This window comes from Ceratotherium simum, chromosome 3 (assembly GCF_057802395.1).
Source record: "Ceratotherium simum simum isolate JZ-2026a chromosome 3, ASM5780239v1, whole genome shotgun sequence".
In the NCBI taxonomy this organism is placed as follows: Eukaryota; Metazoa; Chordata; class Mammalia; order Perissodactyla; family Rhinocerotidae; genus Ceratotherium; species Ceratotherium simum.
The window spans coordinates 40,501,026-40,528,952 of NC_141902.1; the positions used below are offsets into that span (position 1 = coordinate 40,501,026).

Below are 27,927 nucleotides of genomic sequence, written 5' to 3' on the forward strand. Positions count from 1 at the left end.
GTATCAGGATCATCCATGGTGCTTTCAAGAAGTAAAGATGCCTAACCATAATTTTGGAGATTCTAATTCATAAGATCTGGGCTGGGGAATCTAATTTTTCAGAAAGTCCCAGAAGTGGTTCAGATATACAGCCAGTGGTAAGAACCACTGCCTTAGAGGAATTTTGTTTTTTAATTTTAGGGAGTTTATTTTTTTTTGTGAGGAAGACCAGCCCTGAGCTAACATCGGATGCCAATCCTCCTCTTTTTTGCTGAGGAAGACTGGCCCTGGGCTAACATCCATGCCCATCTTCCTCTACTTTATATGGGACGCCGCCACAGCATGGCTTGCTACGCGGTGGGTTGGTGTGCGCCCAGGATCCGAACCGGCAAACCCCGGGCCGCCACAGCGGAGTGCGCGCACTTAACCACTTGCGCCACCAGGCCGGCCCCTGGCTTAGGGTATTTAAGGAAAGGATATAAACTTGTACAAAGGAGACAGAGGCAATCAGTTTTATTTTTTTGGCCATATTTGTAAAATAATTCACTTTCAGTACATGGGTAACACCCAAGCTGTTACTCATTATATCCAGGTGTATTACAAGTTCCTTTAGCTCTGTTACCAAAAGTTCTCATTATTGTTTCTTTAGGGAGGCTACCATGCTAACTTCTAATGTCCTCAAGGTGTCTTGTGCTGGAAATGGTATAATTTCTGGGGATTTGAAAATGACTTGGCTGAACTAAAGGTGAAGAAGCCAAACCTCTGCTACGTTTCCTAGTCTCCTGGGTACAGCTGTGGAATCTTGGCACTGTGCCCATTGCCCATACCCTAAAAAAACATAGCAACAATGAAAATCAAAGCTGAAGAACCGAGAGCAGCTCTCCTACTTGCCACCATGGACTCAGCAATAAGAACAATAAGACAGTTGCACTCTATTTAGTTTATAGCTGCTTTGTTCCTTCATATCTCACTGGGCAGAGGGGTCAAGAGCCCTCTGACAGCTTCAGCTGGCCCTGTTCTTTTCCTCAAACTCCAGGATGAGACCTTTAATGTGGGACAATTTCTGATGCAGGTACTCACAGCGACGCTTTTCTTCCCTGTAACCTGGGTACCGCTGCGGAGAAAAAGTATCCGTGTCAAAAAAAAAAATCCACCATTTCTATCTTTTTGCTACCATTCCCAGACCTTGTCTTACCTTCCTGAACTTTTTATATTCCTGGACTATCTTTTCTTCCAGCACCTGTAACAAAGAAAATGCTAGCACCAAGTTTAACCTTGAGAAAAAAGCTCCAGTTCTCTTAAGGGAAGGAAGTTAACTTCCCTTCTCATTCTACCAAAAGATACAGACTAATTTTTCTCTCAAAACAGGCTTGCTTGTCACTTTGTTTAGTTGCTGAACAAACACAGCCTTATGGGCAGTTAGCTGGGAGTTTATGGCTAATAGAGCTGGAAAGCCAGCCTGGGTCTACTCCTTACCTTGTGTTCTGGAGTTCCTCTCTGAACTCTCTTGATCTCTGCTCCCAACTCTATGAACTTTTGGCTTGCAGCCCCAACACGAGCATGCAGGATGCGGTATTCAGCATAATCTGTCTCAAAGTCTTGCTCATAAGCATGTTGCTGCTCTGCAGTGTGGATGGCCCTGTATTGCCTGCCAGGAGCAGAGACTTGTTACCTTCAATTTCATTGCCCCCAAAAGCTCCCAGCTCCCAGGAAGTTTATCTGAATATCTCATATGCACAAGGCGTGATAAAACTGGAAATGGCAGGGGACTCACAGGAGGTAATCTGGTACTTCTTCAGGGCTTGGGGATTCAGAGTCTAGGAAGAAAGCAAGAAGATACAAAGGTGATTTAGGCTTTTTTCCCCCACTATGGCAGTTTTACCCTCCTCTCATTAACTCACCTGCTTGAACTGAGGGACTGTGCTCCAGCCTGGGGCCCATGTCTTCATCTTGATCTTGCTCCCAGTCTTCTCCCTCTTGTAGGTCCTGACTGGGCAGCACTTGTAGGGGACTTGGAGCTAAAGGCAGAGTTCTGAGCCTCTTTTCTTTTAGTTCTATAGTGCATGCAGGTGCTGGACGCTTCTGTTGGGGAAGTCTTTGTCACATAAACAGTAAGCCAGGAGCCTCCTATTCTGCCCTTCTCTTGAAAATTCCTTCTATATAAGGAGCTTTGGGAGCCTCACAATGAAGGCTACCAATTTTTAAATTTTAGCCTGATTGGACAAAGCTCTCTGAAAAACCGTTGCTATTACAACTTACTTTGTCCAGATGTTTCTGGCTAGCAGAGGAAGGCAGTGCCTGATCAGGCCCTCTGTTTGGAAGATGGGTCTGGTTCCTAGGATATTTGAAGAGAGAATGGGGAGAGATGAAGACTAGGGTAGGAGGTAGGACTAGATCTCTTATTACAACATTTAGGGTGGAGATTAGAGAGGAAGACAATACCAGGGCTTCCTACGTTAGTCCCACCCTGCCCCAAGTACCTCACTTCCCACTGTGCCATGTGTTTCCTTGAGGATCCTGGGAGTGACTGTCCTGGGCTGCTTGCCAGTGGATCTGGCACCTGGCGGGGAAAGTGGCAGGGGCACTTGGCTCCCTAGGCTTCAGGCTTTTCCCCACCTTATCCCAACTCCCTGCAGTTTTCTCACCTCATCTTGTGCCATCTTTGGCAGTGAACCTGTCTCTCCTTCAGAATAGTCTCCTATGTTCTGCCAACTCGCAGGATCTCTGGCATCTTCAATCAGGTTGTGTCCCTGAACCGAAGATGGGGCTGGGATAGAATCCATGGCTGCCCAAATAGTGAGGCGCTCCCTGAGTGGGCCCAGGCAGTGGAGGCGGTTAGGGCCAGATCTGGAAAGGGGTGGTGGAAAAAACCCAGGAGGGTAGAGAACTTTTAAGCACCTTTGGACATCCCCCTCCTGGACTTTCCACAAACTCTTTCTTACCTGCTACCTGCTTCCCCTTACCTGCCTAGGCGTTGGCACACAAGGTCCAAGCCACCACCAGGGCCCTCCTCGCCACACTGGGACACTATCAAGGAGAAGAGGCAGGACCAGCCAGGGCCTGGGAACCTCAGATACTGTGGGTGAAAAAGAAGCCATGAGCCCCATGAAGTCAGCCCCTCCCCCTCCTGCCAATGCCATCCCTCCTTCAGCCCAGCCTATGACTGAAGATTGGTCCCACGGGGGCTCGTTAGCACACCAGGTGCAGCTGCGCCTGAGTTCCCCAGAAGGCTGAGAGGGCACAGTTTCCTCAACCGCAGCCTCCTGTGGGACCACAACCCCAGCAGCACCTTCACCCCACTCGGGGTTCAGTTCTCATAACTTCCTCAGATCGTGAGTGTTCTCACCCTCCCTTCTTGACCATACCCTCGCGAAGCCCACGTCTGTTCTCCCGGCACCCCACCTCCTGCACACCCCCCAGGCCCGCATTTACCCCTCGGTTGCCTTGGAAAGCGATCACTGGTCGAACCTGCGGGGAGAGCACAGACGCGAGCTGAGCGCAGGTGAAGCGGCGGCCCCAGGATCCAGCGTCGGGTGCCCGAGGGACCTGCCTCGTGGGCTTCGCTTGTAAAGGTGGGGAGGCCGGAGCCTACGGATGCCATTCCCCGTCCCCAGGTTCCTTCGCCAGGGTCGCCGGCTGAGGCCCGAGGTCCCAAAGGGGTAGGGGCTAGGGACGATGGGGCCCGGGGCCGGCCGCACCTGTTGTCGCTGACACTCTTGCAGCGCCCGCATCGCCGCGTCGTTGAGCCTGAGCAGCAGGAGGCTAGTCCGGGCAGCGGGGGTGAAGCAGAGACGGAGCTTCCCACTCAGAAGCTCCTGGGGTCCCTCCATGGCCACGAGGTCGAGCGCAAGCAGAACGGGAGCCACAGGCGAGGGCCACCACCTCTACCTCTGCTGTGCAGGGCTAGGCGGGCACACCCGGTAGCCCAGGTCGGCCCCGCCCTCTGTCAGGACCCCACCCACAGCCAGCCACCCTTGAGGTTTCCCAGCCGCATGGGCGGCGCTTCGCTCTCCCCTAGAGGACCGCGCGAACCCCAGCGGTTTCTTCTTGGAGCGGCATGCACCGCATTGGGCTTTCGGAAGGTGCTGTCCCAGTTCCAGGGAGAAAGTCTGCGGCCAGCTTCAGACCCCTCACCCAGAATCCCCAGTCCTGCCTCAGTTTTCCCAGCCAACCTGAACTCGGAGTTGCCGTCTCTAAGAAAAGCTGAACCTGCAACCCCTAGAGAGTTTTAGACGCAGAGGGGCGGGAGAGAGGGCCTGGTTGCTGGGCGAGCTCAGCTGGTCGCGCCTCAGAGGCCAAGAGCCCCCAGGGACGGGAGGATGGCAGACCCTAAGGGGGATTCCTGACGCCTACACCTGGAGCAGCGCTTTTGCTTTTTCCCTGCCCACGGTGCTGCTGCGGACCCGAAGCTGGTTTCTAACGAAAGCTGGAAAGAAAATCGGACCCCGTGGATGTTGCATCGTGAAGTTTGGCTGTCGCTGGCTGGATCGCCCCACCGGTGGGCGGGAATGGGGGTCGTGGGTGATGGCAGGAGAATTGCAGGGCAGAGGAGAGGGAGGACTCAGCCCCAGGTGTCCCTTCCTGACCTAAACACTTGAGATTGATGTGAAAGGGAGCTGGCTCACTCCCTCTGGAGGGCCAAGAGGTGCCACAAAGTTGCCAGACATTCCAGAGGCCCAGATCCTGGTGCAGTGAGACTCAGGACTACTCTCAGGTGACCCTTGGTGTCTCCACTTGTGCCTCTTTGGGTTTGTTTCCCAAGAGCTCTGGTGGTGTTCTCTTCCCTAGCCAAGATCCCTCTGCTAAATCCCTGAACCTGTATAATCCCAGGTGACCTTAATGCCCTCCACCCCAAACCGAATCACCTAGACATTTGTCAAAACGCATCACATTGTACACTTAAAATGTGTACATTTTGTTGTATGTAAATTTTACCTCAATAAAATTGATTTTAAAAATCAGTGCAATAAACCTCCAACTCCAACAACAAAAACATTTACCTGTCCATCTCCTCAGGGCTCTTTGCTTCTCTGGGTGACTATTTGCTAATTTGATAAACAGTTATGGTAATGGGTAAAGCTGGTCTCCCAGCTTTTCTTCTCAGGTGGCATCTGTGGCTTTTTGCTGGATTTAAACTCAAAAGAGAGACTAGAATGGTGAAAATTTCCGAAGAGGAGGGAAGGAGCAGTAAGGGGAGGCAACTGAGGAAGATATTTGGGAAAGGGAGAAGGGAGGTAGGAATCTAACATTTGTTAGGTGTCCATTGTGTGTCAGGATCTTTGCATGTTATTTAATCCCTACAATAACTTTTTAGAGTAAGTATTATTATCCACATTTTTCAACATTCAACATTCAACAAATATTTATTGAGCACTTACTCGGTGCCAGACTTTGTGCTAGATCCTTGGGATACATCAATGAGCAGATTCTTGCTTTGGGAGAGCTTATATTCCAGAGGAGAAGGAGACACTATAAACACACCCAATAATTTTATTTATTTATTTATTTTTCCCCCAAAACCCCAGTAGATAGTTGTATGTCATAGCTACACATCCTTCTAGTTGCTGTATGTGGGATGCGGCCTCAGCATGGCCGGAGAAGCAGTGCCTCAGTGCGCGCCCGGGATCCGAACCGGGCCGCCAGCAGCGGAACGCGCGCACCCAACTGCTAAGCCACTGGGCCGGCCCCTAAACACACCCAATAAATAACAATAAGAAATATAGTGTATGTTAAAAGGTGACAAGTGCTATAGAAAAAAGAAAAAATAGAGCAAGGTAAGAGGCTTTGGAAATAAAGGAAGAGGAATTAGAGGAAAGTGGAGAAGTTGACTGTATATTAAGTAAGGTGGCCAGAGAAGGCCTTCTGGAGAAGACTAAATTTGAGCAATGCCCTAAAGGAGGTGAGAAGATTGGCCAAGCTGTACAGTTGCAGGAAAATGCTTTCCAGGCAGAGGGAGTAGCCAGTGCAAACTCTGTAAGTCAGAAGTGTGCCTGGAGTGTTTGAGGAAAAGTTGAGGCCAGTGCAACTGGAGCAAAGTGAGTGAGGGGGAGAGTAGTAAGAAATGAAGTCAGAAGGTTAAGGAGCAGGAGCAGATCAAGTCATGGAGGACCTTGTGGGCCACTGGAAGGACTTTGGCTTTTACTTTGAGTGAAATGGGGAGTCATTGCAGGGTTTCTAGCAGAGGAGTTACATGAAGTCACTTCTATTTTAAAAGGATCACTCTGGTTGCTGTGTTAAGAACAGACTGTAGGGGAACAAGGATAAAAGCAGCATGACCTGTTAGGAGGCCATTGCAGTAATCCAAGCTAGAGATGGTGATGGCGGCTTGCACGAGGGGGTAGCAGAGGAGGTGACAGAGGGATAGGGTTCCGGACATATTGAGGATAGAGCCGACAGGATTTCCTGACGGATTGAATATGGTATGTGAGAGAGAAACAGCGTCAAGGATGACTCTAGGATTTTTGACCTCAACAACTAGAAGGATGAAATTGTCATCAGCTGAGGTAGGGAAGACTGCAGGTGGAACAGAGTTAGCTCTGAACATGTTGAGTTGTCTAGTAGAATCCACATGGGGATGTCAAGCAGGCAGTTATATACACAAGTTTGGAGATGGTGAAAGATGTCTGGGCTGGAGATGTAAACTTGGTAGTACTAAACATATAGATGGTATTTAAAGCCATAAAACTGGATGAGATCACCCAGAAGACAGAGAAGAGCCTGAAGGATTACACCCTGGGGCACTCCAATCTTTAGAAAGAGGTCAGGGGGAAAGAAAGCAAAGCCAATTGAAAGGGGATGGCAAGTGAGGAAGGAGGAACACCAAAAGAGTGTGATATCCTGAAAGCTAAGTGAAGAAAATATTTCAAGGAGAAGGTATTGATCAACTGTGTCAATGCTGTCAATAGGCCAAGAAAAATGAAGATTGAGAATTGACCGTTGTGGGGCCAGCCCAGTGGCGCAAGTGGTTAAGTGCGTGCTCAATGCTGCGGCAGCCCGGGGTTCGCTGGTTCGGATCCTGGGTGCACCAATGCACCGCTTGGCAAGCCATGCTGTGGCGGCGTGCCATATAAAGTGGAGGAAGATGGGCACGGATATTAGCCCAGGGCCAGTCTTCCTCAGCAAAAAGAGGAGGATTGGCAGTTGTTAGCTCAAGGCTGATCTTCCACACACACACACACACACACACACACAAAAAAAAGAATTGACTGTTGTGATGAAAGTGTTCTAAAATTGACAGTGGCTGGGCCGGCCCCGTGGCTTAGCGGTTAAGTGCACGTGCGCCACTGCTGGCTGCCCGGGTTCGGATCCTGGGCGTGCACGGGCACACCGCTTCTCCGGCCATGCTGAGGCCACGTCCCACATACAGCAACTAGAAGGATGTGCAGCTATGACATACAACTATCTACTGGGGCTTTGGGGGAAAAAATAAATAAATAAAATTATAAAATAAAATTGACAGTGGTGATGGTGCACATATCTATGGATATACTAAAAACCATTAAATCTGACACTAGATTTCAAATGGGTGAATTGTATGATATGTGAATTATACCTCAATAAAATTGTTATAAAAAAAAAGAATTGACCAATGGCTTTAGCAATGTGGGTTTATTGGTAACGTTAACAGGAGCAGTTCTGGTGAAATGGGATGAAAGCCTGACGTGAGTAGGTTTGAAGAAAATGGTAGAAAAGGAATATACAGAGAATATAAGAAATTTGAGTTTTGCCAAATATGGGGGCAAAGAAATAGGGAGTTAACTGTTGGGGGGAAATAGGATCAAGAGAAGATTTTTACAGTGGGAGAAATAGCATGTTTGTATGCTGATGGGAATTATTTGGGGAATAGGTCCAAAACATTGCTGATGTAGGAGAGAGGAGAGGATTGCTGGAGTGCTGTCCTTGATTAAGTTAGAGGGGATGAGATCTGTTCAAGATTTGCTTTCCACAGGAGTATGGACAGTTCATCTATGCGAACAGGCCACACAGGCAGCGAAGGTGGGTGCAGGTGCAGGAGGTAGGCAGACGTGGTGAGAGTCTGTGGAAGTTCTCTTCTGATTGCTTCAAATTTCTCAGTGAAGTAGGCATCATCTGAAAGAGAGGATGAGAGAGGAGTGATGGGGATTAAGGTATGAAAATGAGTGTGAAATAATTGCCTAGAAGCATGAGAGTGAATGAGTTAGGAATGCGTCCAACACTAAGGACCAATGAGAAAAATGCAGCTTAGAGAAGCTAAGTGGTTATCCAAAGTCATAAGGCAGAGGTTCTAAACTTGGGTCTGAAGATCATAGAATTCAGGGATTCTGTGAACTTGGAAAGGAAAAAATTACATCTTTATTTTCACTAACCTCTAACAGAAATCTAATATCTCCTTTGATTATGAATGTCGGCAACAAAACACTGGTACTGGCAATACCTGTGATGTTCCCACCAATAGAAATAATGGATATTTTCATTTCACATTACAGTTGTTGGAGAGATACTTAAATATCATTTGCAGTCATCACCACTTTATAATTACAATCGTTATTAGATTTGCCTCTAGATCCTTTTCTTTTTTTGGTGAGGAAGATTAGCCCTGACCTAACATCTGTTGCCAATCCTCCTCTCTTTGCTGAGGAAGATTGGCTCTGGGCTAACATCTGTGCCCATCTTCCTCTACTTTATACGTGGGATGGCTGCCACCGCATGGCTTGATAAGTGATGCATAAGTCCACGCCCGAGATCTGAACCTGCGAACCCTGGGCTGCTGAAGTGGAGAGCATGAACTTAACCACTACACCACCGGGCCGGCCCCTAGATCTTTTTATTTAATGTATTGATAGAAATGCCCTGTTACTATACCACAAACATTTTAATATTTTTATAACTACATTTGAATATAATTGTTTTCCTTTATTATCCCATATATTTAACTTTTTTTTAAATTTTTAATTGTGGTAAAATACACATTCACCATCTTCATCATTTTTAAGTGTACAGTTCAGTAGTGTTAAGTACATTCACATTGTTGTGCAACCAATCTCCATCACTTTTTTTTTTATTTATTTTATTTTATTTTATTTTATTTTATTTTTTTTTGTGAGGAAGATCAGCCCTGAGCTAACATTCATGCTAATCCTCCTCTTTTTGCTGAGGAAGACTGGCTCTGAGCTAACATCTATTGCCAATCCTCCTCCTTTTTTTTCCCCAACGCCCCAGTAGATAGTTGTATGTCATAGTTGCACATCCTTCTAGTTGCTGCATGTGGGGCGCGGCCTCAGCATGGCCGGAGAAGCGGTGCGTCTGTGCGCACCCGGGATCCGAACCTGGGCCACCGGTAGCGGAGCATGCTCACTTAACCGCTAAGCCACGGGGCTGGCCCTGTCCATCACGCTTTTCATCTTGCAAGATGGAAACTCTATAACCATTAAACAACAACTCTCCATTTCTGCCTCCTCCTAGCCCCTGGTAACCACCTTTCTCTTTTCTCACCTATGAATTTGACTACTCTAGATACCTCATAAGTGGAATCATACGGATTTGTCTTTTAGTGACTGGCTTATTTCACTTAGCATAATATCCTCAAGGTCCATCCATGTTGTAGCATGTGTCAGAATTTCATCCTTTTTAAGGCTGAATAAAATTCCATTGTGTGTATATACCACATTTCCTTGTCCATTCATCTGTCAATGGACACTTGAGTTGCTTCCACCTTTTGGCTATTGTGAATAATACTACTATAAACACGGGTGTACAGGGCCAGCCCCAACGGCTTAGTGGTTAAAATTTGGCGTGCCTTTGGTGGCCTGGGTTTGGTTCCCAGGCACAGAACCACACCACCCATCTGTAAGTAGCCATGCTGTGGCAGTGGCTCACACACACACAAAAAAGAGGAAGAGTGGCGATGGATGTTAGCTCAGGGTGAACCTTCCTCAGCAAAAGCAAAAACAAAAACAAAAAACCATGGATGTACAAATACCATGGGTGTATTTTTTGTGTGTGTGAGGAAGATCAGCCCTGAGCTAACATCCAATGCCAATCCTCCTCTTTTTTTTTGCTGAGGAAGACTGGCCCTGGGCTAACATCCGTGCCCATCTTCCTCCACTTTATATGGGATGCCACCACAGCATGGCTCACCAAGCGGTGCATCGGTGCGCGCCTGGGATCCGAACCGGCGAACCCCAGGCCGCCGCAGCAGAGTTCACACACCTAACCGCTTGCGCCACCGGGCTGGCCCCACCATGGGTATATTTTCAAAAATGTATTATTCTGGGGCTGAAGTGGAGAGTGAAAACTTAACCACTATGCAACCAGGCCGGCCCTAGAGCCTGTGTTCTTTTCACACTCACGAGGTCATGCCACATCAACAGCCCATACTCTTCTACACCAGGACAGGTTCTGCATCAAGGTATATGGAAGAGGCGGAAGAAGACATCGTCCAGATGTGCATGTGGCCCTGTTTCTATAGAGTTATTGCTTTGAGTTTTCTCATCCCTTTTACTCTCATCCTCCTCATCACTCCACATACTTTGGAGCTGGGGATCCTGTCCATTGGACATGGGGATGTTTCTCTCCTTCTTATCAGAGTCTTCTGGGCCTGCAAGCCCTGTAGCATTGGGGTGTAACTCTGCACTGAGAGAGCTCACTTTACTGGGAGCTACATTTTCCCCCAGGGTCCTGCTGCTGCTGAACTGAGGGTACACTTTAATAGATGGCCCCAGCACAAGAATTTGAAACCCTGTCTTGAGTCTAGCAGGAGTAGGGCCATACTTATTTTCCAGCATGGTACTAGGCAGCAGCCCAGACTCTGCTATGTATTAGCTCCTTGCCTTCTGAGGGAGAACTAGAAAGGGAACACTTGAAGAGAACAGATAAGTGGATTGCTATAGGAGAGAGGGTTGACAGGACTGTGTAGTAGTTGAGGATTTTAGTAATCAGGGAGTGGGCTGGAGGGAGTGGGAAGCAGAGAAGAGAATTGGAATTTGGAAGGGGTTGGAGACTATCAGGGAAGCCTACTTATCTCCCTGGTGTCTCTCAAAGGAAAGGGGAGGAGATAGAATTTATGAATGTCTGAATAATGCAAATGCAATTCAGCTGAACCAAGGGAGAAGCAGAGGTATTTGGGAGGAGGTGCCACTCTGGGACCCCAGCTTTGCTCATGATATGTTCACAGAGGTAGGTAGTACAGGGAGGAGGTGCTCAGTGGAGGCAAGAAGCCATTCAGGAGCACCAGTGGTCAGGAATGAGACGTCATCACCTAGCCCAGGAGAAGCCCAAGGTGAAGAAGGAATGTACCTTAGCTCTTTTCTTCAGGCATTTCCTGGTCCATATTTAGTAGCTCTTCAAGAACGGAGACCTCAGGGGCCAGCCTGGGGGCACAGCGGTCAAGTGCGCACACTCCACTTCAGCGGCCCAGGGTTCGCAGGTTCGGTCCCGGGCGCACACCGATGCACCGCTTGTCAAGCCATGCTATGGCAACATCCCATATAAAGTAGAGGAAGATGGGCATGGATGTTAGACCAGGGCCAGTCTTCCTCAGCAAAAAAGAGGAGGATTGGCATCGGATGTTAGCTCAGGGCTGATCTTCCTCACAAAACAAAACAAAAACAAGAATAGAGACCTCAGCTGGCCCTGGGTCTCTCAGAACTTAGAACCTGCTCCCAATGCAAAGCCATCTTCCCTATGGGGATAACCCTAGCCATGCTCTTTCTGGATTCTTCCCCTTTCCTGGGTATCCTTGTCTCTGGATCTGCTCCTGGAGGTTCTTCTCTTTCTTTCTATCAACCCTTTCTTCTCTCAATCCAGACGTATTGCCCACTAGGAGTGGGGGGACAGAGACAAGGGGGATGCTTCTCTGACAGCTAGTGACACACAATAAAGAGTTGCTAAGAGATCAGTACCTAGACTCCTTCTCATTCCACTCTCTCCTCCTAGGCTATTTCTTTCATTAGCATGGTTGGGTTTTTAACTTAGTATTTATTTGTTTTTACAGAAGCTATACATGTTCATACAAGTTCTGTACAAGACACAATGAAAAATAGTAATCCTTATCCCTTATCTCTGCTTCCCATTGCTAAAGGAGGTTACAACTCTCAGGTGTTTCTTCCGGCATTTATTGTTTTTTCTAAATATCATGCCACTTCTGGGGCCGGCTCCGTGGCTTGGCGGTTAAGTGCGCGCGCTCTGATGCTGGCGGCCCGGGTTCGGATCCCGGGCACGCCCCAAGGCACCACTTCTCCGACCAACCCGGGGCCGAGTCCCACGTACAGCAACTAGAAGGATGTGAACCTATGACATACAACTATCTACTGGGGCTTTGGGGGGAAAAAAATGAATAAATAAAATCTTTAAATATCATGCCACTTCTGGATTTTTAAGTTTCAGATATTAGCTGCTGACTTCTATTTTAAAAATGAGGACTTAACTCCCTCATCCTTCACATGAATATGCATGTACTTTCTCTCTCTCCATTCTCATAATGTAGTAATGTTATTTTTGTTAGATCAATATTGAATGTTTACATTTTATGAATGTGTAAATGTTATTTGCAAGCTGTGACACAGTGTACTGTTTACATTTCCTTTCTTGTATGTTTTCCCCCCAAATTTAATAATTATATCTTTTTTAGTTTACTTAGTTATGTACTTATTATCAAGTCTCATACTATTCTAGAAGTAGAAATCTCCATCTTAATATATTCAAATGCAATCACATAATTTGTTTTATCAGTTTCCATTTTTTTCTTAGATATAAGCCTCCAGAACCTTTCATCCTCCTACTCCAATCTGAAATTGTTGCTCTCTAAGCCTGCTGCAAATCTGTCATTCTGGGATAGCCTTTCACCAGCAGGCTGGGGATTTCCTTCACTTATCTTCTATGTTGGACACACTTTTTCCTGGATCCTATGACTTTGTTTTTGTTTACTCCCTCATTTTGGTGGAGTACATCTCCAATAGCTTTGTGAAAGGGGTGCCTGGTAGGTAGGTAGGTCCTTTGAGATTTCGTATGTCTTTATTCTATTTTCATTCTTAATTGATTGCATGGCTAGGTGAAAAAGTCTAGGTTGTTAATTAATTTTCTTCAGATCTGTATTTGATGACATTGCTCCATTGTCTTCTGGCTTCCGTTGTTGTTGCTCAAATCATTCTGATTCTTCATCCTTGGTATGTTACCTATTTTGTGTCTTGTAAGCCTTTAGGATCTTCTCTTTGACTCCAGTGTTCTGATATGTGGTGGCGTAGATCTTTTCTCATTCCTGTGCTGAGCACTCTGTGGGCCCCATCCATTTTAGTTTTACTTCTCATTCCGAAACTCATATAATTCAGATGTCCGAACTCCTGAACTGATTCTCTAATTTTCTTATTTTTTCCTCTTCTATTATCTATCATCTTTTTGTCCAATTTCCTGGAATATTTCTTCAGCTTTTATTTTCCAACCCTTCTATTGATATTTTCCTTTCAGCTATCATATTTTTAATTTCCAAGAGCTCTTTTTTTTTTTTGAGGAAGATTGGCCCTGTGCTAACATCTGTTGCCAATCTTCCTCTTTTTCTTTTCTCTCCCCAAAGCCCCAGTACATAGTCGTGTATCATAGTTGTAGAGTTGCAGCTCTGCTATGTGGCACGCCGCCTCAGCTAGGCCTGATGAGTGGTGAGTAGGTCCGCGCCCAGGATCCGAACCGGCATACCCTGGGCTGCTGAAGCAGAACATGCAAACTTAACCGCTACCGGGCCAGCCACTCCAAGAGCTCTTTACTATTCTCTGAATGTTTGTTTTTTATAGTTCCCCTATTTTTGTTCAATATCCTCTTCATCTCTAAGGGTACTAATTATAGTGCCCCTTCCATTTTCTTTTGCTCCTGGAATTGTTTCTGTATACTCTGATTGCTTATTGTCTGTTTTGGCCTATTTTTATGTTAACAGTATTTTCTCCAATACTTGGTGATTCTTGGCTATGCACTCATCTCTACAAGCAAGGCACTACAAAGCTGACTGGAAGCTTGGTATACACGGAGAGGGCTGGTTGCACTTTAAGATAATCTGACTGGGTCATTTCATTATGTGACTCCTTAAATTCATCTAATTATCCAAGCTTTTTCCCACCTCATGGCAAACAGCCATGGCTGTTCCTGTTGTCTGTGTATTGATTAAAATGTATTTGGCTAAAGTAACAGAAATCTGATTCAAGGCAACTTAAACAAAAAAGAAATATGGTGGTTTCCATAGCAGGAAGCTCAGAGGTAGAACAAATGTTACAATTGATGTAGCCAGTGGCCCAAGAGCATCATCAAGGACTGAGATTCTTTCTGCCACTCACTTTGTTTCAACCTAAGGCTAGCCCTTGAATGTCATAGGAGCCAGGAGCAGTAGGAGCTATATGCTTCCTTGTTCAAGCTGGTGGGAGAGAGCACTGTCGCTCCCCTCACAATGGAACAAAAGTCCTTCCCTTTGAAAGTCTAATCAGGCCAGTTTAGGTCAATGCTAACTCCTGAACCAATAACTGTCACCAGGTGAATACCACGCAATAATTGGCTTAGGCATGGGTTCCTGAGCCAATCAATACTAAGAGAGATGAGTTTACTTTGATTGACTTAGCCATTCAGGACCACTCTTGGAATACAGCGAGGAGGGGGAGAATTTCCTAAAACTGCCTTGCCTTTGCTTGATAAAGGAGGGATGTTAGGACTGTTAGGGATTCAACTGCACTGCTGGAATCCTCTTCTACTTTTCCAACCACTGGCTCCAGGCCTCAGTTTAAATGTTACCTCAGAAGTGGGTCTCTCCCATTATTCTTCACCCTCACATCTTTGTTTCTCTTTTAACACAGCACAAATTGTAATTTTATATTGTTTGATTTGTTTACCTGTAAATTGTCAATCTCCTCCACTAAAGTGTTAACTTCATGAGGTCAGAGACCATGTCTGTTTTCCTCACCACTATGTAACCAGTGCCTAGAAGTGTCTGGCACATAATAGGTGTTTACTTAATATTTGATGAAGAAATGAATGAACCCAGGAATCAATAGTATCTTCCTCTCTCACTGAATCTCCAAAATATATTTTGAAGCTGAACACTTTTTGCCATTTCTGCTGCCGCCATTTCAGTCTAAGTGGCTATCTTCTCTTCCTTGATGTAATGGACATCTTTTGTTTTATCTGTCTAGCATTCTCCTTTTTGGGGGAACAAACTCCTTTTCTTTGATAAACCTGTTCCTTCCCCATACTAATCATGTGATTCTGATGGGGGCTGCTCTCATTATATCCCGCCCCACATTCACCTCCCCACCCCAAGGGTGGGCACCTGACCCATCAGAGCCCTGTCCTGGGATTTAAAAACTGAAACCAAAGGAAGCAAATCAAGACCATCTCTCTTGGACAAGCTGTGAGATTTGAGGGCAGGTACCATTGGTGGCCATTTCCTATCATTTCAAGGGATTTGGGTCTGAGAAAATAAAGCAAAGATAACAAACTTGGAGGCATCCCCCTGTCACTGCTTTTAGTTTTCCCTGCAGTCAGCCACACCCCAGCCCAACCCCCAGTTTGGTTAGGTAAACTAACAAATTCCCCTTCTTGCCCAAATGGGTCTGAACTACATTTCAGTTATCTGTTACCAAATGAGGCCTAGCATCCCTGATGTCTGTGACAGCCTCCTGACTGGTCTCCTCATTTCCATTTATCTGCTCTAATCCATTTTCCTCCCACAACAGAGTGATCTCTTCAAAATTTACATCCTGCTGACAAGAGCAGAGGCTGGGTTAGACTCTCAGCCCCAACCTTTATTATCTGAGTTTCCTTGAGAAAGTTATTTAACCTGCCTGTACAAAGGTTTCTAAATCAGTAGAAAGAGGATAATGACATCTCAAAAGGTCATTGTGAGGCTCACACAAGAAAAATATACTTAATGTACTTAATAAACACTCACTTAATGTTAGCTAGTAGTGGTATCAGAAGTAGTAACTCAGATCATGTCACTGTCCTACCTTCCTCACTGACCTAGTTTCACACTACTCTGCTCACTAGGCATTTGTGACCTGCCTGGTACCTATCCACTAACTTTGTGGCTCTTTATGGGATGGCCTGAGGGAGCAGGGCCTTAGGGCCTTCACACATGCTGTTGCCTCTCCTGAAATGTTCTCCTTGTCCCTCCTTCCTTGGCTTGGCTAACTCTTCATCCTTTTGCCTCAGCTCAAATATCACTTGCTTTACTTCCCTAATCAAAGTTAGGGTCTATGAGGTCTGCAGGTATACTCTCTTCATACAACCAGCAATGCTATGATTTCATACTAGGACAGGTAGTAGAACTGTTCACAGAGAGTCTTCATGCAGATTACACTGACCCCTGTTTTCATGGGTGGGTGCTTATGCTGTGCACCCTGTTAAATATTTTGAATATCACCCTTGTGTAGAATCTATTCTTTTCCTTCAAAGCAATTATCACAACCAATTTGCGTATACTATATATAGATGTATATACACACAGAAATACATATATATGTACTATATATATAGAGAGAGAGCTGTTTCTTCTCTGCGCTATACGTTCCATGAGTATAGAGATATATATGTTTTGTTCATCACTGTATACCTAATGCCGAATACAACAGTTGGCACATAGTTGGTGCACAACACAATGAATATTTGTTGAAAGAATGAATTTTGGGGGGCAACTCATAGAAAAATTAGACTGGAGGTGTGGCAACCAGTCTAGGTCCTGACAGAATTGGAAACAGACTCTTCGGCATGGGGTTGATAAGAGGAGTTAATAAGAGGAGACTGGTTACGGAGTTGTTCCAATCTCTCACCCACCTGAGCTGCTGGAGTTGATAAGGAGGTAGCAGGTGTCAAAGGGAACTTGCTTCTTCATCCTACACTGTTTCACTCATCTCTGGCTGGTTTGGCTTTCCCCATGGGACTGGTTCTGTGGTCTCTTTACATGCAAGGGGACCCATGTGGCTTGGTTCCATTGGGAACCTGGGGCTGGGAAGCCAGATAGCCCAAATTCTTCTTATGAATTGTGGTCAGACTGTTGCTGTAGGTCTGCAGGTGATGTCCCCATCCTTCAAGTCCAGTTTCCTTATCTTCTCACTTTATATCTGGGGTCCCTAAACCCTGCCTCATCTCCTTCTCTGCTTCAGACCCCTGGCTCCTCATTTTCTCTAATTTATTCCCTATCAACTCTGTGCTGAGTTTAAATGGAGGTATTTTCTTTCTCTCCTGGCTATTGGCCAGCAGCTTCAGTTCTTCACCATGTAGGCCTCTCCTCATGACATGGCAGCTGGCTCCTCCCTCCTGTCATCCAAGAGAGAGGAAAGCAGAAGCCACAATGTCTTTTATGATTTAGCATCAGAAGTGACATACCATCACTTCTGCCATATTCCATTGGTCACACAGACCAAACCTGCTTCAGTGTGGGAGAGGACTACACAGGATGTGAATACCAGGAGGGAGGAATCATTAGCGGCCATTTCAGAGACTGGCTACCACAGAGGGGTTAGAGGAATACGGCGAAGGAAGAGGAAGTTCTAGGACTTGAAGAAGGCAGATGGAGGAGGCATTAACCGAATGCCTGTTATGGGCCAAGCCCTTTATATCAAGTTATCTATATTAATCTTTTCCACAACACTAAGGGGTAGGTATTATTCCCATCTTACATATAAAGGAATTGAAGCACAGAGAAAATAAATGTCCAAAATCAAATCCAGTGAGTCAGGACTTGTACATTATCATGTGTGCCACCATACATTGGTCTATTACACTTAGTATGTACCAAAGGGTGGGATATGTGCTACTGGTGGTCTAAGTAAATTTAGTTAGTACAGAGAGACATAGCATTAAATAATATTGAAAGTATAAAAATTGAATGCTTTTCAATCTTCTGATTATGTCAAGAGAAAGCTTCAGTTTGGTAGACTTATGCATTATTACCTAACACTTGTTAATTTCTCTTTTTAAGAAAGAGAGGGCAGGCCCCAGGCTCAGCACCTTTGACAGTGATATTATTTTGGTAGAATTTAAAAATATACTTCATTTTACTGTATTTACTTTTATAGTTACTTACTGTTTGTGGGCAGGGGATACTGATTTTAAATTTACTACAGATAGGGCCGGTCCTGTGGCTTAGTGGTTAAGCGCGCACGCTCTGCTGCTGGCGGCCCGGATTGGGATCCTGGGCGTGCACCAACGTACCGCCTATCTCGCCATGCTGAGGCCGTGTCCCACATACAGCAACTAGAAGCATGTGCAGCTATGACATACAACTATCTACTGGGGCTTTGGAGGAAAAAAATAAATAAATAAAATTATAAATCTACTAAAGATAGGGCTGGCCCGGTGGCATGGTGGTTAAGTTCCCGTGCTCCGCTTTGGCGGCCTGGGGTGCTCAAGTTTGGATCCCAGGCATGATATCGCTTCTCGGCCTTTTGGCTAAGATCAAGTGTGGATCCCAGGCATGAATCTATGCACTGCTTGTCAAGCTATGCTGTGGCAGGCGTCCCACATATAAAGTAGAGGAAGATAGGCACGGATGTTAGCCCAGGGCCAATCTCCCTCAGCGAAAAGAGGAGGATTGGCAACAGATGTTAGCTCAGGGCTAATCTTCCTCAAAAGAAAAAAAAATTTACTAAAGGAATATGAAGTTAAATTCTTTAAGACTGATAGAAAAATTTTAAGTAATAGACAGTAGTTCAAGTGATACTTGGGTATGGCAAGAATTGTAAGGATGGTACTGACTGAGGTTTATTGCATTCCCATTAGCTCTAGATTGAGGGGGAAACCAGTTTGAAGTTCCAGCCTCAACTAGGTTAGCTATGGGCACTAGCTGGAGAAAATCACAAGTTAAAATTTACAACCAGTCCTTTCCTGTGATGTTTCCCAAGGATTTCTCCTTTATCCAATGAATTACACAGGACTGGTGGGGAGTCTTATAAATGGAAGATTAACAAAGCTGGGAATGAGAATGAGTTTAGTGGGAAACCTAAGCTTTTTGCCCTATTCAACTGCATCTTACAAATCAGGTGTGTCTGGTGGAGAGAGTACAGTGGGGAAATGTCCAGAGGGAGCAAGGGACATAGTATGCGCATTTCCCAATCACTTAGGTCCATGATCCAACTGTGTTTTTGGGGGTGCGGGGGGTCCTCCAATACTTCCAAGCTATGGCATCTTCACATTTAAAGTTTCTGTGGGAAATGAGCAGGACCAAAGTTTTAGGACATAAGGGATGTGGCTCCCACTTTCTATACTGGAGGCGTTTGGGTTGGTGGGACAATGTGGCAGGTAGAAATTTCTTTTTGTTTTTGGTGAGGAAGATTAGCCCTGACCTAACATCTGTTGCCAATCCTCCTCTTTTTGCTGAGGAAGATTGTCCCTAGGCTAACATCCATGCCCATCTTCCTCTACTTATTTCTGGGACGCCTGCCACAGCATAGCTTGGTAAGTGGTGCCTAACTCTGCGCCCAGGCCACAAACCTGAGATCCCCAGCCGCCAAAGCTGAGCCCACGAACTTAACCACTACGCCACCAGCCTGGCCTGAGGGATTTCTGAAGTTGCGTTTTGTACATGATTTTACATGATTATGTGAACAACTCAAGCGTCCAAACGGGGTGGTAGGGGGCTCTTAAGTAACAGGGCCAAGCTTACTCCCAGAGTCCTAATAACCATTTCAGCTCTGGGGAAAGCACTCCCACCCCCTGCCCCCCCCCAGCGTTCCTTCTGGGTGAGTTGTCAGTGTCCCAAACGGTCCACGCATGAGGTCACTCGGCCAGGTCACGTGCTCCAGCCCGCGGGAGCGCCACATCGTCAGCCGCACCCCTCCACCCCCACCCTGCCCACGTGACCCGGCCTAGTTTCTCCCCGCCCGACCCAACGCCTTGCCCGGGCAGCCCCGCCCCACGCAGCGCGCTCGGCCTGCGAACCTCCCCTCCTCACCCTCCCGGGCTTGCGCGTGGCCCGCGGCCCCACGTGTTTCTTCGTGTCCAATAGGAGCTGGCGCCCGGGCGCGAAGAGGCGGGGTGGAAAGGACGACTTCGTTACGCCGCGAGAAAGGGGCGGGGCCTGCAACGTCGGACTGAACGAGGGGACGCAACGGAGGCAGGCCGGAGCCGCTGCCGTCGCCATGACCCGTGAGCACCGAGACCCCCGCCCCTTGCCCTTCTCTCCCTGTCCACCCTGAACACCGCTGCTGAGTCCCGGCATTGACCTTCTCTTGGTCTCCCCAGCGAGGCCCTTCTCTGGGAGCGCTCTTTAGCGCCCCTCACACTCGGAGCCCGGAAATCGGCCCTTTGCCCACCGCTACTTCTTGAGAACCCCCCTCTCGAGTCAGGCAGAGGCTCTCCCCGACCTTCCGCGGTTTGGTCAGAAGCCTTGTGCCCTCTGATAGACCCAGAGTCCCTACCCCGGGCCCCAGCCCATCCCCCACAGAGACCCACACCGTCTACACACACCACCACCATCTGTCCCGGCCCCCAGGCCGCCCCGAAACTCGGAACATGCCGCTAGCAGGCTCCTCGGGACTGACCGCCCTCCACCCCCCAGTGTGACCTGCCCCATGGCAGCTCGCCATCCCCCTCCTCCCCCAGTCAGCAGCCTAGGCCCCGAAGTGTGCTGGTGTCGGGGCCCAGGGAATGAAGTGTTGGACTCTACTGGTGTCCGGGTGAGGAAAGAGGGTCGCCGGTGTGTGGCCGGAAAGGCCCCCGCGACTCACCTTTTACCTTCTTTCTTTAGGCGGTAACCAGCGCGAGCTCGCCCGCCAGAAGAATATGAAAAAGCAGAGCGACTCGGTTAAGGGAAAGCGCCGAGATGACGGGCTTTCTGCTGCCGCCCGCAAGCAGAGGTAGCCCCAGGGAGGGGAGGGGCGGGGTGAGACCTGGGTTAGACCAAGGGTTGTACCTGGAAGGAGAGCTACCTCAGCGCTTACATCTGGACTAGTCGTGAGGGGCAGAGTACATTGCTTCCTCTAGGGTTTTATTTCCTCCCCACCCTCCAAATGGTTAGCTCACAGCCTTACAGGAAGGGACTGGGGCGGGCGCCTGCCCTCGGTCTGATTTCTGAGTGCTCCTGGGTCTGACCTTAAGGGCAAGGGCAGGGAGCTTCACATTTCAAATGCAGTAGTGGTTATGACAGCCTGGTACTTTTGGCCCTCCTTGCTGTTTGCTTCTCCTCCCATCTCCCAACCTTCTCAGTGGTGTTGCTGGGCGTGGTCCCCAGCACAGAATAGACTTGGGCCTCTGTGGCCAGACTTCTGACCCCTTGGGCAACAGCCAGCTAGAGACTGATTGCCTTTTGAGCCTCAGCTCTCTTCCTCTTGTTCTCCTAAGGTGGGAATACAGCAGCCACACGCTGAATTTTGTCCCATCCACTTCCATCTTATCCTTGTGCCCTTCATCCCCCTGCATCTTGTCCTTTTTGCCCTCTGGTACCTCCCAGTGCCCCATCATCTCTACCCCCAGGGACTCGGAGATCATGCAGCAGAAGCAGAAAAAGGCAAACGAGAAGAAGGAGGAACCCAAGTAGCTTTGTGGCTTCGTGTCCAACCCTCTTGCCCTTCGCCTGTGTGCCTGGAGCCAGTCCCACCACGCTCGCGTTTTCTCCTGTAGTGCTCACAGGTCCCAGCACCGATGGCATTCCCTTTGCCCTGAGTCTGCAGCGGGTCCCTTTTGTGCTTCCTTCCCCTCAGATAGCCTCTCTCCCCCTGGGCCACTCCTGGGGGTGAAGGGGTTACCCCTTCCCAGTGTTTTTTATTCCTGTGGGGCTTACCCCAAAGTATTAAAAGTAGCTTTGTAATTCCGTGAGCGCCTGGTTTGACTGGGGATTTGGGGGGATGGGGATGGAGGAATGGCTGCCCTTTCCCACCAAAAGGGGAGAGAACTTTAGACTCTAAAAGGTTGTGGATATGTAGACTAAGTGACACATCACAGAAAAATCCTTTATTATACTACAACAAACAGACAAGTACTCCGGGTATGTGGTAGAGGAATCCTCTAAGAACCATGGGGACTTTTCTGTGATTTTTGTCCCTGACTCAGACCTTGAACACCATCCCAAGGATGGATTTGAGGGCCTAAGAAGGAAGGCTCCAAACCTAAGTTTATGCCCCTCTTCCTCATTCTTCCTCTGTTCGCCTGCTTGAAAGTTGGCCCCCAAATCCTGCTGCTCACTGACTTTCCACGGTCAGCTGCTCTCAAAGTGTTCACATTCTCTTCTGTTCTGTCATTCCTCATGGTATGAAGGTGATTTTTGTCTTTCCACTTCCTTTGACCTTAAGATCAGGATTAAAACCTAGGGTGGTTTCTGTGCTCCTTTCTTCTTAGATCCCTGTGCCCAGGGTTGAACTGCTTATTTTCCTTTTTGTTTCCAAGGACAGAGCCAAGTAAGTCTTCAGTCCCTGTTGGTCTTTCCCTGCCCCCATCTCCACCATGAGAGCCAGGAAAGGGCTGGTGCCACACTGTCTGCTGGGATCAGCAGTGGTTCCTGAGCTGCTGACTTGGGAGTTAGGCTCTTGAGCTGGAGTGAAGATGTAACGGTAGCTCCAGTGAGTCAGATACTCTGCTCAGGGCATTAGGGTATGTATGGCCACTTTTTCCAATTCAGATATAGTATTGACTTAGGCCTAAAGGGAGATAACTGCCCATTGTGTCTTTGAGGTATTTGCTGGGCTGAACAGCTCCTCTGAGCCAAGATGGGTAAACCTCAAGGGAGCCCCAATTTGTTAAAAGAACCTAGACTGGATATTTGTTATCTGGTGATACTGATGCGATGGCAATGTCTCTTGAAGATAGGAGGAGGCTGGGGATCCTGGGTGGGGGACCAACAGAATGGTGCCAGGAGCAGCCCCAGATAGAGGAGTACACAGGCCCAGCATGAGGCAACCTTGACCCAGAAGGTAGCCCAGCTACCCTTTGTGAAGGTCTTTTCCAGTTCTGCTCCCTCATAGCTGTGGAACCAAGGTCTCTGGTTAGAGAATATGCAGGGCCTTAGCTTTTAGACCTGTCCTATCTCCCCCCCAAAGAATATGGCACACCCATGTGTGTCTCCTGAGAACCCTGAGGACTGGCCTTGAATTGCTCTTTCCCTAAAATAGCTAGGTTTTCAGGAGGGTATCCCAGGCCCACATCCATCCTACCTGAACCAGCTGGTAAGGGTAACCATGACATAGAGTGATGCAAGAAAGAGGACGAAGTGGAAGGTAGAGTAGCTGTAGGAAAGATGCTGGGCTTGCACAGAAGGAGCTGGAGAGGTCTCTTGGTCAGCTGGCCTGGCAGCCCCACCCCTTTGCCCTGGAGAGGGAAGGGAGGCTGGGAGCAGTGCTGCTGAAACACCTCTTCCCTCCCTGCCCCAGCTGCTGCTGCTGCTGCTTTTTTTTTATGTGAGGAATATCAGCCCTGAGCTAACATCTGATGCCAATCCTCCTCTTTTTTTTTTCTTTTTTTTTTTTTTTGCTGAGGAAGGTTGGCCCTGAGCTAACATCTGTGTCCATCTTCCTCCACTTTATATGGGACGCTGCCACAGCATGGCTTAGACAAGCGGTGCGTTGGTGCACGCCCGGGATCCAAACCTGTGAACCCTGGGCCGCCAAAGCGGAGCGCGTGCACTTAACCACTTGCGCCACCGGGCCGGCGCCATCCCCAGCTTCTTTTGTGAAGGCGCCTGAGTTCCCTTTGGCATTCTGCAGAAATCTACACTTTATTATGGATCCTCACTTGACACTCACCTTCCTCTGGCTCCACTGTTTTGGGGCAACAGAAACAGAGTGAGGGCTTCTGTAAAACAAAAGGCAGTATGTTTTGGAATGACTAAAAATGTGAGGGTATTAATATAAGAAACTCCCCTTCTTTGAAAAGATTAGTCTGGTGTAAAAAGTGGAGGCACACCTGGGTTCAAATGCTAGCTCCAGCATATGACTGGCTATGGGAACTTTGGTAAGATGTTTAACCTTCTGTGCCTCAATTTCTCCATTTGTAAAATGGAGCAAATACCTACCTCACAGGGTTGTTGTGAGGATTAAATTAAATGAGATTATGTATAAAGTATCTAGCACAGTGCCTAGCACATTGTGGGTACTCAATAAAAGGTAATAGCAGCTAGAATCTGAGCATTCTGGGTAGAGGTTGGTGGGATGTGTGTGTGTCTGTGTGTGAGTGCGGAGGGGCACTGGGGATATTGAGCTCTCCATCCTTACCTGGAACTCATAGCTGTAAACTCTGATAATCCACAAGGGCCCAAGTACCTCAGCCAGGTTGGAAGCCTCGATGCTGAGAAAGAAGAGACAGTTCTCAAGCGGTTCAGTCAAATAGCAAGAGGGATTGCCTGAGAGCATTTACTGCTAACTCCCCCATATTGGTAACTCTCAGGAGGGTGTTTTGCTCCCGGAGCCCCTTTCCCCCAAAGATTTAGAAATCTTTTCATTTGAAGGCCGTAAAATCTTTGCACATATTTTTAATTCTCAAGTCATTCCCCCTATCCCCTTCATCTCACACAGATCATCTGACAGTGCTATTCTTAGAAATTGTTTCTGTTCATGGGGAGCTTTCCTCACTCTCTTGTCTTGCTCTAAAGTTTAAATAAACCATGGTCCCAGACAATCTCCTGACCATTCCTCCCTGTCCTGGGCATCCTCCATTTTGTCACACCTCTCCCCTTGACAGCTGTACGTACCAAGCAAAAAGCACACAAGCATACATGATGCCAGCACTCAGTACTGCCACAGAAGTATCTGGTGTTTGGGGTTCCATTTTACTCAGGCCAGGCAGGCACAGAGTGTGATTCTGTCCGTGAAGGATTACTGAGAAGGGGCAACAGAAGAGAAAGGTGGTAAGAACAAAGAGCTAAGTATTTGGCAGGAGCAAAGAAAGGTTTTAGCATGAGGGGTCCAGGTCCTGTCCTTACCACTCTCTGGAGGACGGCTGGACAGCGCAGAGAAAGTCAGGTACATGATATAGCAGCTGATGATAGAAGCTTGTAGAAGGCCAGAGCGGGGGTGCTCTGGGGAGAATGGGGATCATTGCTTTAGTCTACAGGGTAGTTTCCTCCGCTTGTACCCCCACCCACACTTCTGTCTCTCCACCCTTTGGGGGAAGCAGAGAATTGACATATTAGGGAGGCTAATGAAATTTGCTATATACTAAAGGCCCCCCAAATCTGGGATGTTGCAAGGCATGTACCCACTGTGGCGGATGCAGGGAGTGATGGAGAGGAAGGAGAGGAGGCCACAGAAACCAAGGTGCAGACTAAGCAGCATCTTGTTGAGCAGGCAGCCAGCTGGGTGTGTGTAGTGGTGGAACAGGAGCACAGCTGCCACACCTGCCATGCTGTAGAATCCTAGGGTGGCCAGCAGCACAGCTAGGAACCAGCGGCAGTCTTGGGCTGCACCCGTCTGCCTAAGTAAGGGTAGGAGGTAGGCAATGGCTTGGGACTCCAACTCTTTACCCATTACCAACTGTTCCGCCTCTCTTAGAAGACTGGTGTGACTACCCAGCCCACCTGGCCCACAGAGTCACCACATTCTTGAGCTTTTTCTGATACTGCTCAGTGGGAAGCTATGGGACCATTGACCTGTCACGGCCCAGCTCCACGGGGTCTAGTAGTGTCAGACAACCTTCCCAGGAAGAGCTTTTAGGGTTATGTGCTCCTTACCAGTTCTTGTTCCAGGAATGGGCAAAGGCTGAGATAAGCACCAACTGCAGCAGGATAAATGTGAAGCCTCCACAGATGCCAATGTAATGCCAGGCTGCAAGTGGGGCACCAGTGGGAAAAAGTAGCTGGTCATTTCATTACTCCTGGTCCTTTTCCTACCCTCCCTTTCTCTTCGAAAATCTTTTATTTTACTTATGATCAGGATGTGAGATGGAAGGTACCTGGGAAGAAATGCTCATCAGGGATGCAGAAGGCAACAGCACAGAGACCTAGCAGGAACAGCAGTTTCAGGAGCCAGAAGCTGGTTAGGAGGGAAAGAGAAAACTAGACTCAGAAGAAAAGGCAAAGAAGAGTGAACAGTACCTATGGAGGAAGGCAAAGGAGAAAGCAAAACTATAGGGAAGAGGAGAGAAGAGACAACTAAGAATAGGAAAGAGGAATCAGTCCTGTCTGAGAGGGGCTGGAAACAGGCCCATTGCAGCCTTTTCCAAATTCGAACTCTCAGATACCTAAATAATAACATCTGGACAATATTTTACAGTTGACAAAGGGTTTGCATATAATAACCCCATTGTTGTCTCTATTTTAGAAACTAGAAGCTCAAAGAGGTTAACTGTGTGGCTCATGGTCACATAGCAAGTACAGTGGAAGTAGGGAATTAAACCTGTTTTCTGTTTTTTTACAGTGCTATTACTTCATCTTGGGATTTCCTATACTCAGTCTACTTCCCTCCCTTTCCTCTCCCCACCCAAAGAATACACACAAACCTGTTATGCAGCTGTGCCCGCAGGCTGGTGGGGGATTGGAGGTGGACCAGCAGCACAGCCTGCAGCAGGTGGAAGGTGGCAGTTCCTGCACATACTCGGTACACAGCCCCAGAGCCACTGAGCTCTGGGCAGTGAGAATGGCCAAACAGATGGGCACACAACCCCGAGGGCATCTGGATCTGGAGGGGAGGGTGCATGTGAGAAATGGCAGGGCAAGTCATGCATAGAGAGGTACCTACTTCTCATGTGTATGTCCACTCATTTGTCCCCTGCCCCCAATCTGAATCTCTTGTCTATCTCAGGGTTTCTCCTTTTATCCTTTCCCAGTTGCAACCCGACCCCCTTCCACTTACCCCATGTGCCCTGCCCCAGACCCTTTCCACTACTGTCCTTGACAGCAGGAGGCAGCAGACTGCTGACGCCCCCACGTGGAGAAGGATGTAGAACAGGCGGCTACACGCAGACTCTGTGAGAGGGGGCCACCTCCAAGGGCAGCAGCAGGGACAGGGAAGAGGCCCACAGCAGGACACCTGGGGGTAAAGCAGATGCAGGGCAGCAAGGTGGAGATTTGCTAAGGAAAGGCTTACATTAATGTATGTGTGAGGTTAACCCATGAGGCTGAATTCCAAAATTTCCCCTTCTCTCCTTTTACTTAGGAATTCTCAGAATGTCTGGTTCCAACCTATTTAGGATTGCTTTCCACTGACATCAGGTAGAGCTTTTATCAAAAGAGCTTACTTACCTGCAGGCTTGAGCAGACCTTCCTAAAAGTATAAGTCACATTTGGCCTCTAATCTTTCCCTAGACCTAAACATCTGGTACTGGGAATGTGGGAGGAGAGGTTTAATGATCAGTAGTCTTAGAGGCAAAGAAGCAGAAGGGCCTCAGAGGGGAAAGGAAAGCCTATCATCTTTATTGGTTCCCGTGGGTTTTCCTCCCCAGCTTCAGCCACCATTCCTTTCCACTTTCTCAGATAGCTCTTGATCTAGGGAGTGTTCCAGCCTCTCTGCCCAAGTACCCTCTCACCTGATAGAAGGGAGGATTTACCACGACACTGCTGACTCCACCGCGTTGCTGAGCCAGTCGGAGGGAGGTGCTGGGGCCTGTGATGCCTTTTGCACCCACCATCCTTGTCCCAGGGATTAGGCCCAGGTCCACCAGATGGAAGATAGATGAGAAAGCAGCAGCTTTCTTTTGCCCTCAGCCCATTGCACTGTGGCTGTGATGGAGCCGGTCACCCAGCCTAAGGCAGGATCGGGAGGGACATCAGGAAAAGAACACAAACCTCCAGGATGTGGTAAATGCAAATATCCCTGTGACTTTCTCCCCAGGGCCTTTGGGCCACTCAGCCTGTTCTCCCCAGATTAGAAAGCAGTTTGCATATCTGACTTCCTGTGGATTAGTTTCTTAATTGGTTTAGGATTAGACGTCAACCATCCTGGTTGAACAGAATTCTTGGAGGTGTATATGTGAGGGGTATCTAGGTGAAGAGGAGGGAAGGATGTCGGTGGAAAGGTCTGGAGTGGTGATGGGCTACGTCTGAGTAGGGCCTTGCAGAACACAACACTGTACAAGCCC

The 27,927-nt window shown here is 47.8% G+C and overlaps 3 protein-coding genes and 1 long non-coding RNA gene across 6 annotated transcripts; 1 reads left to right on the forward strand and 3 right to left on the reverse strand.

The window, feature by feature from the left end:
• Positions 1–422: 422 nt before the first annotated feature.
• Positions 423–3,878, reverse strand: ELL3 (elongation factor for RNA polymerase II 3). 2 transcript variants are annotated; one of them, XM_087426434.1, is made up of 12 exons: positions 3,678–3,878; positions 3,412–3,447; positions 2,943–3,055; positions 2,625–2,826; positions 2,460–2,539; positions 2,239–2,314; positions 1,881–2,061; positions 1,754–1,796; positions 1,456–1,627; positions 1,175–1,219; positions 1,060–1,093; positions 423–807 (listed from the first exon to the last, which is right to left on the reverse strand). In XM_087426434.1, the coding sequence occupies exons 1-12, from the start codon at positions 3,807–3,809 to the stop codon at positions 719–721; spliced, it is 1,203 nt and encodes a 400-aa protein (XP_087282560.1). In that variant the 5' UTR covers positions 3,810–3,878; the 3' UTR covers positions 423–718. The 2 variants fall into 2 exon arrangements, with proteins under 2 accessions (XP_087282560.1, XP_004421556.1); XM_004421499.3 differs by having other exon boundaries at positions 423–1,093; positions 3,678–3,849.
• Positions 3,879–7,572: 3,694 nt separating this feature from the next.
• LOC147917536 (uncharacterized) lies at positions 7,573–20,772 on the reverse strand. Its single transcript, XR_015550355.1, has 2 exons — positions 20,655–20,772; positions 7,573–8,067 (listed from the first exon to the last, which is right to left on the reverse strand). It is a non-coding gene; the product is annotated as an uncharacterized LOC147917536 (long non-coding RNA).
• Positions 19,931–21,736, forward strand: SERF2 (small EDRK-rich factor 2). Of its 2 annotated transcripts, none has more exons than XM_004421500.3 (3): positions 19,931–20,073; positions 20,675–20,783; positions 21,377–21,736. In XM_004421500.3, the coding sequence occupies exons 1-3, from the start codon at positions 20,067–20,069 to the stop codon at positions 21,660–21,662; spliced, it is 402 nt and encodes a 133-aa protein (XP_004421557.1). In that variant the 5' UTR covers positions 19,931–20,066; the 3' UTR covers positions 21,663–21,736. The 2 variants fall into 2 exon arrangements, with proteins under 2 accessions (XP_004421557.1, XP_004421558.1); XM_004421501.3 differs by having other exon boundaries at positions 19,932–20,073; positions 21,400–21,613.
• A 932-nt stretch (positions 21,737–22,668) lies between these two features.
• On the reverse strand, positions 22,669–27,840 carry SERINC4 (serine incorporator 4). The gene is given in 13 exon segments (XM_004421998.3): positions 22,669–22,698; positions 22,700–22,883; positions 23,073–23,226; positions 23,661–23,709; positions 24,129–24,201; positions 24,605–24,731; positions 24,836–24,931; positions 25,115–25,326; positions 25,583–25,676; positions 25,804–25,883; positions 26,350–26,528; positions 26,703–26,879; positions 27,376–27,840. Coding segments are annotated over 13 exon segments (1,557 nt in total). The 5' UTR covers positions 27,478–27,840.
• Between the last annotated feature and the right edge of the window lie 87 nt (positions 27,841–27,927).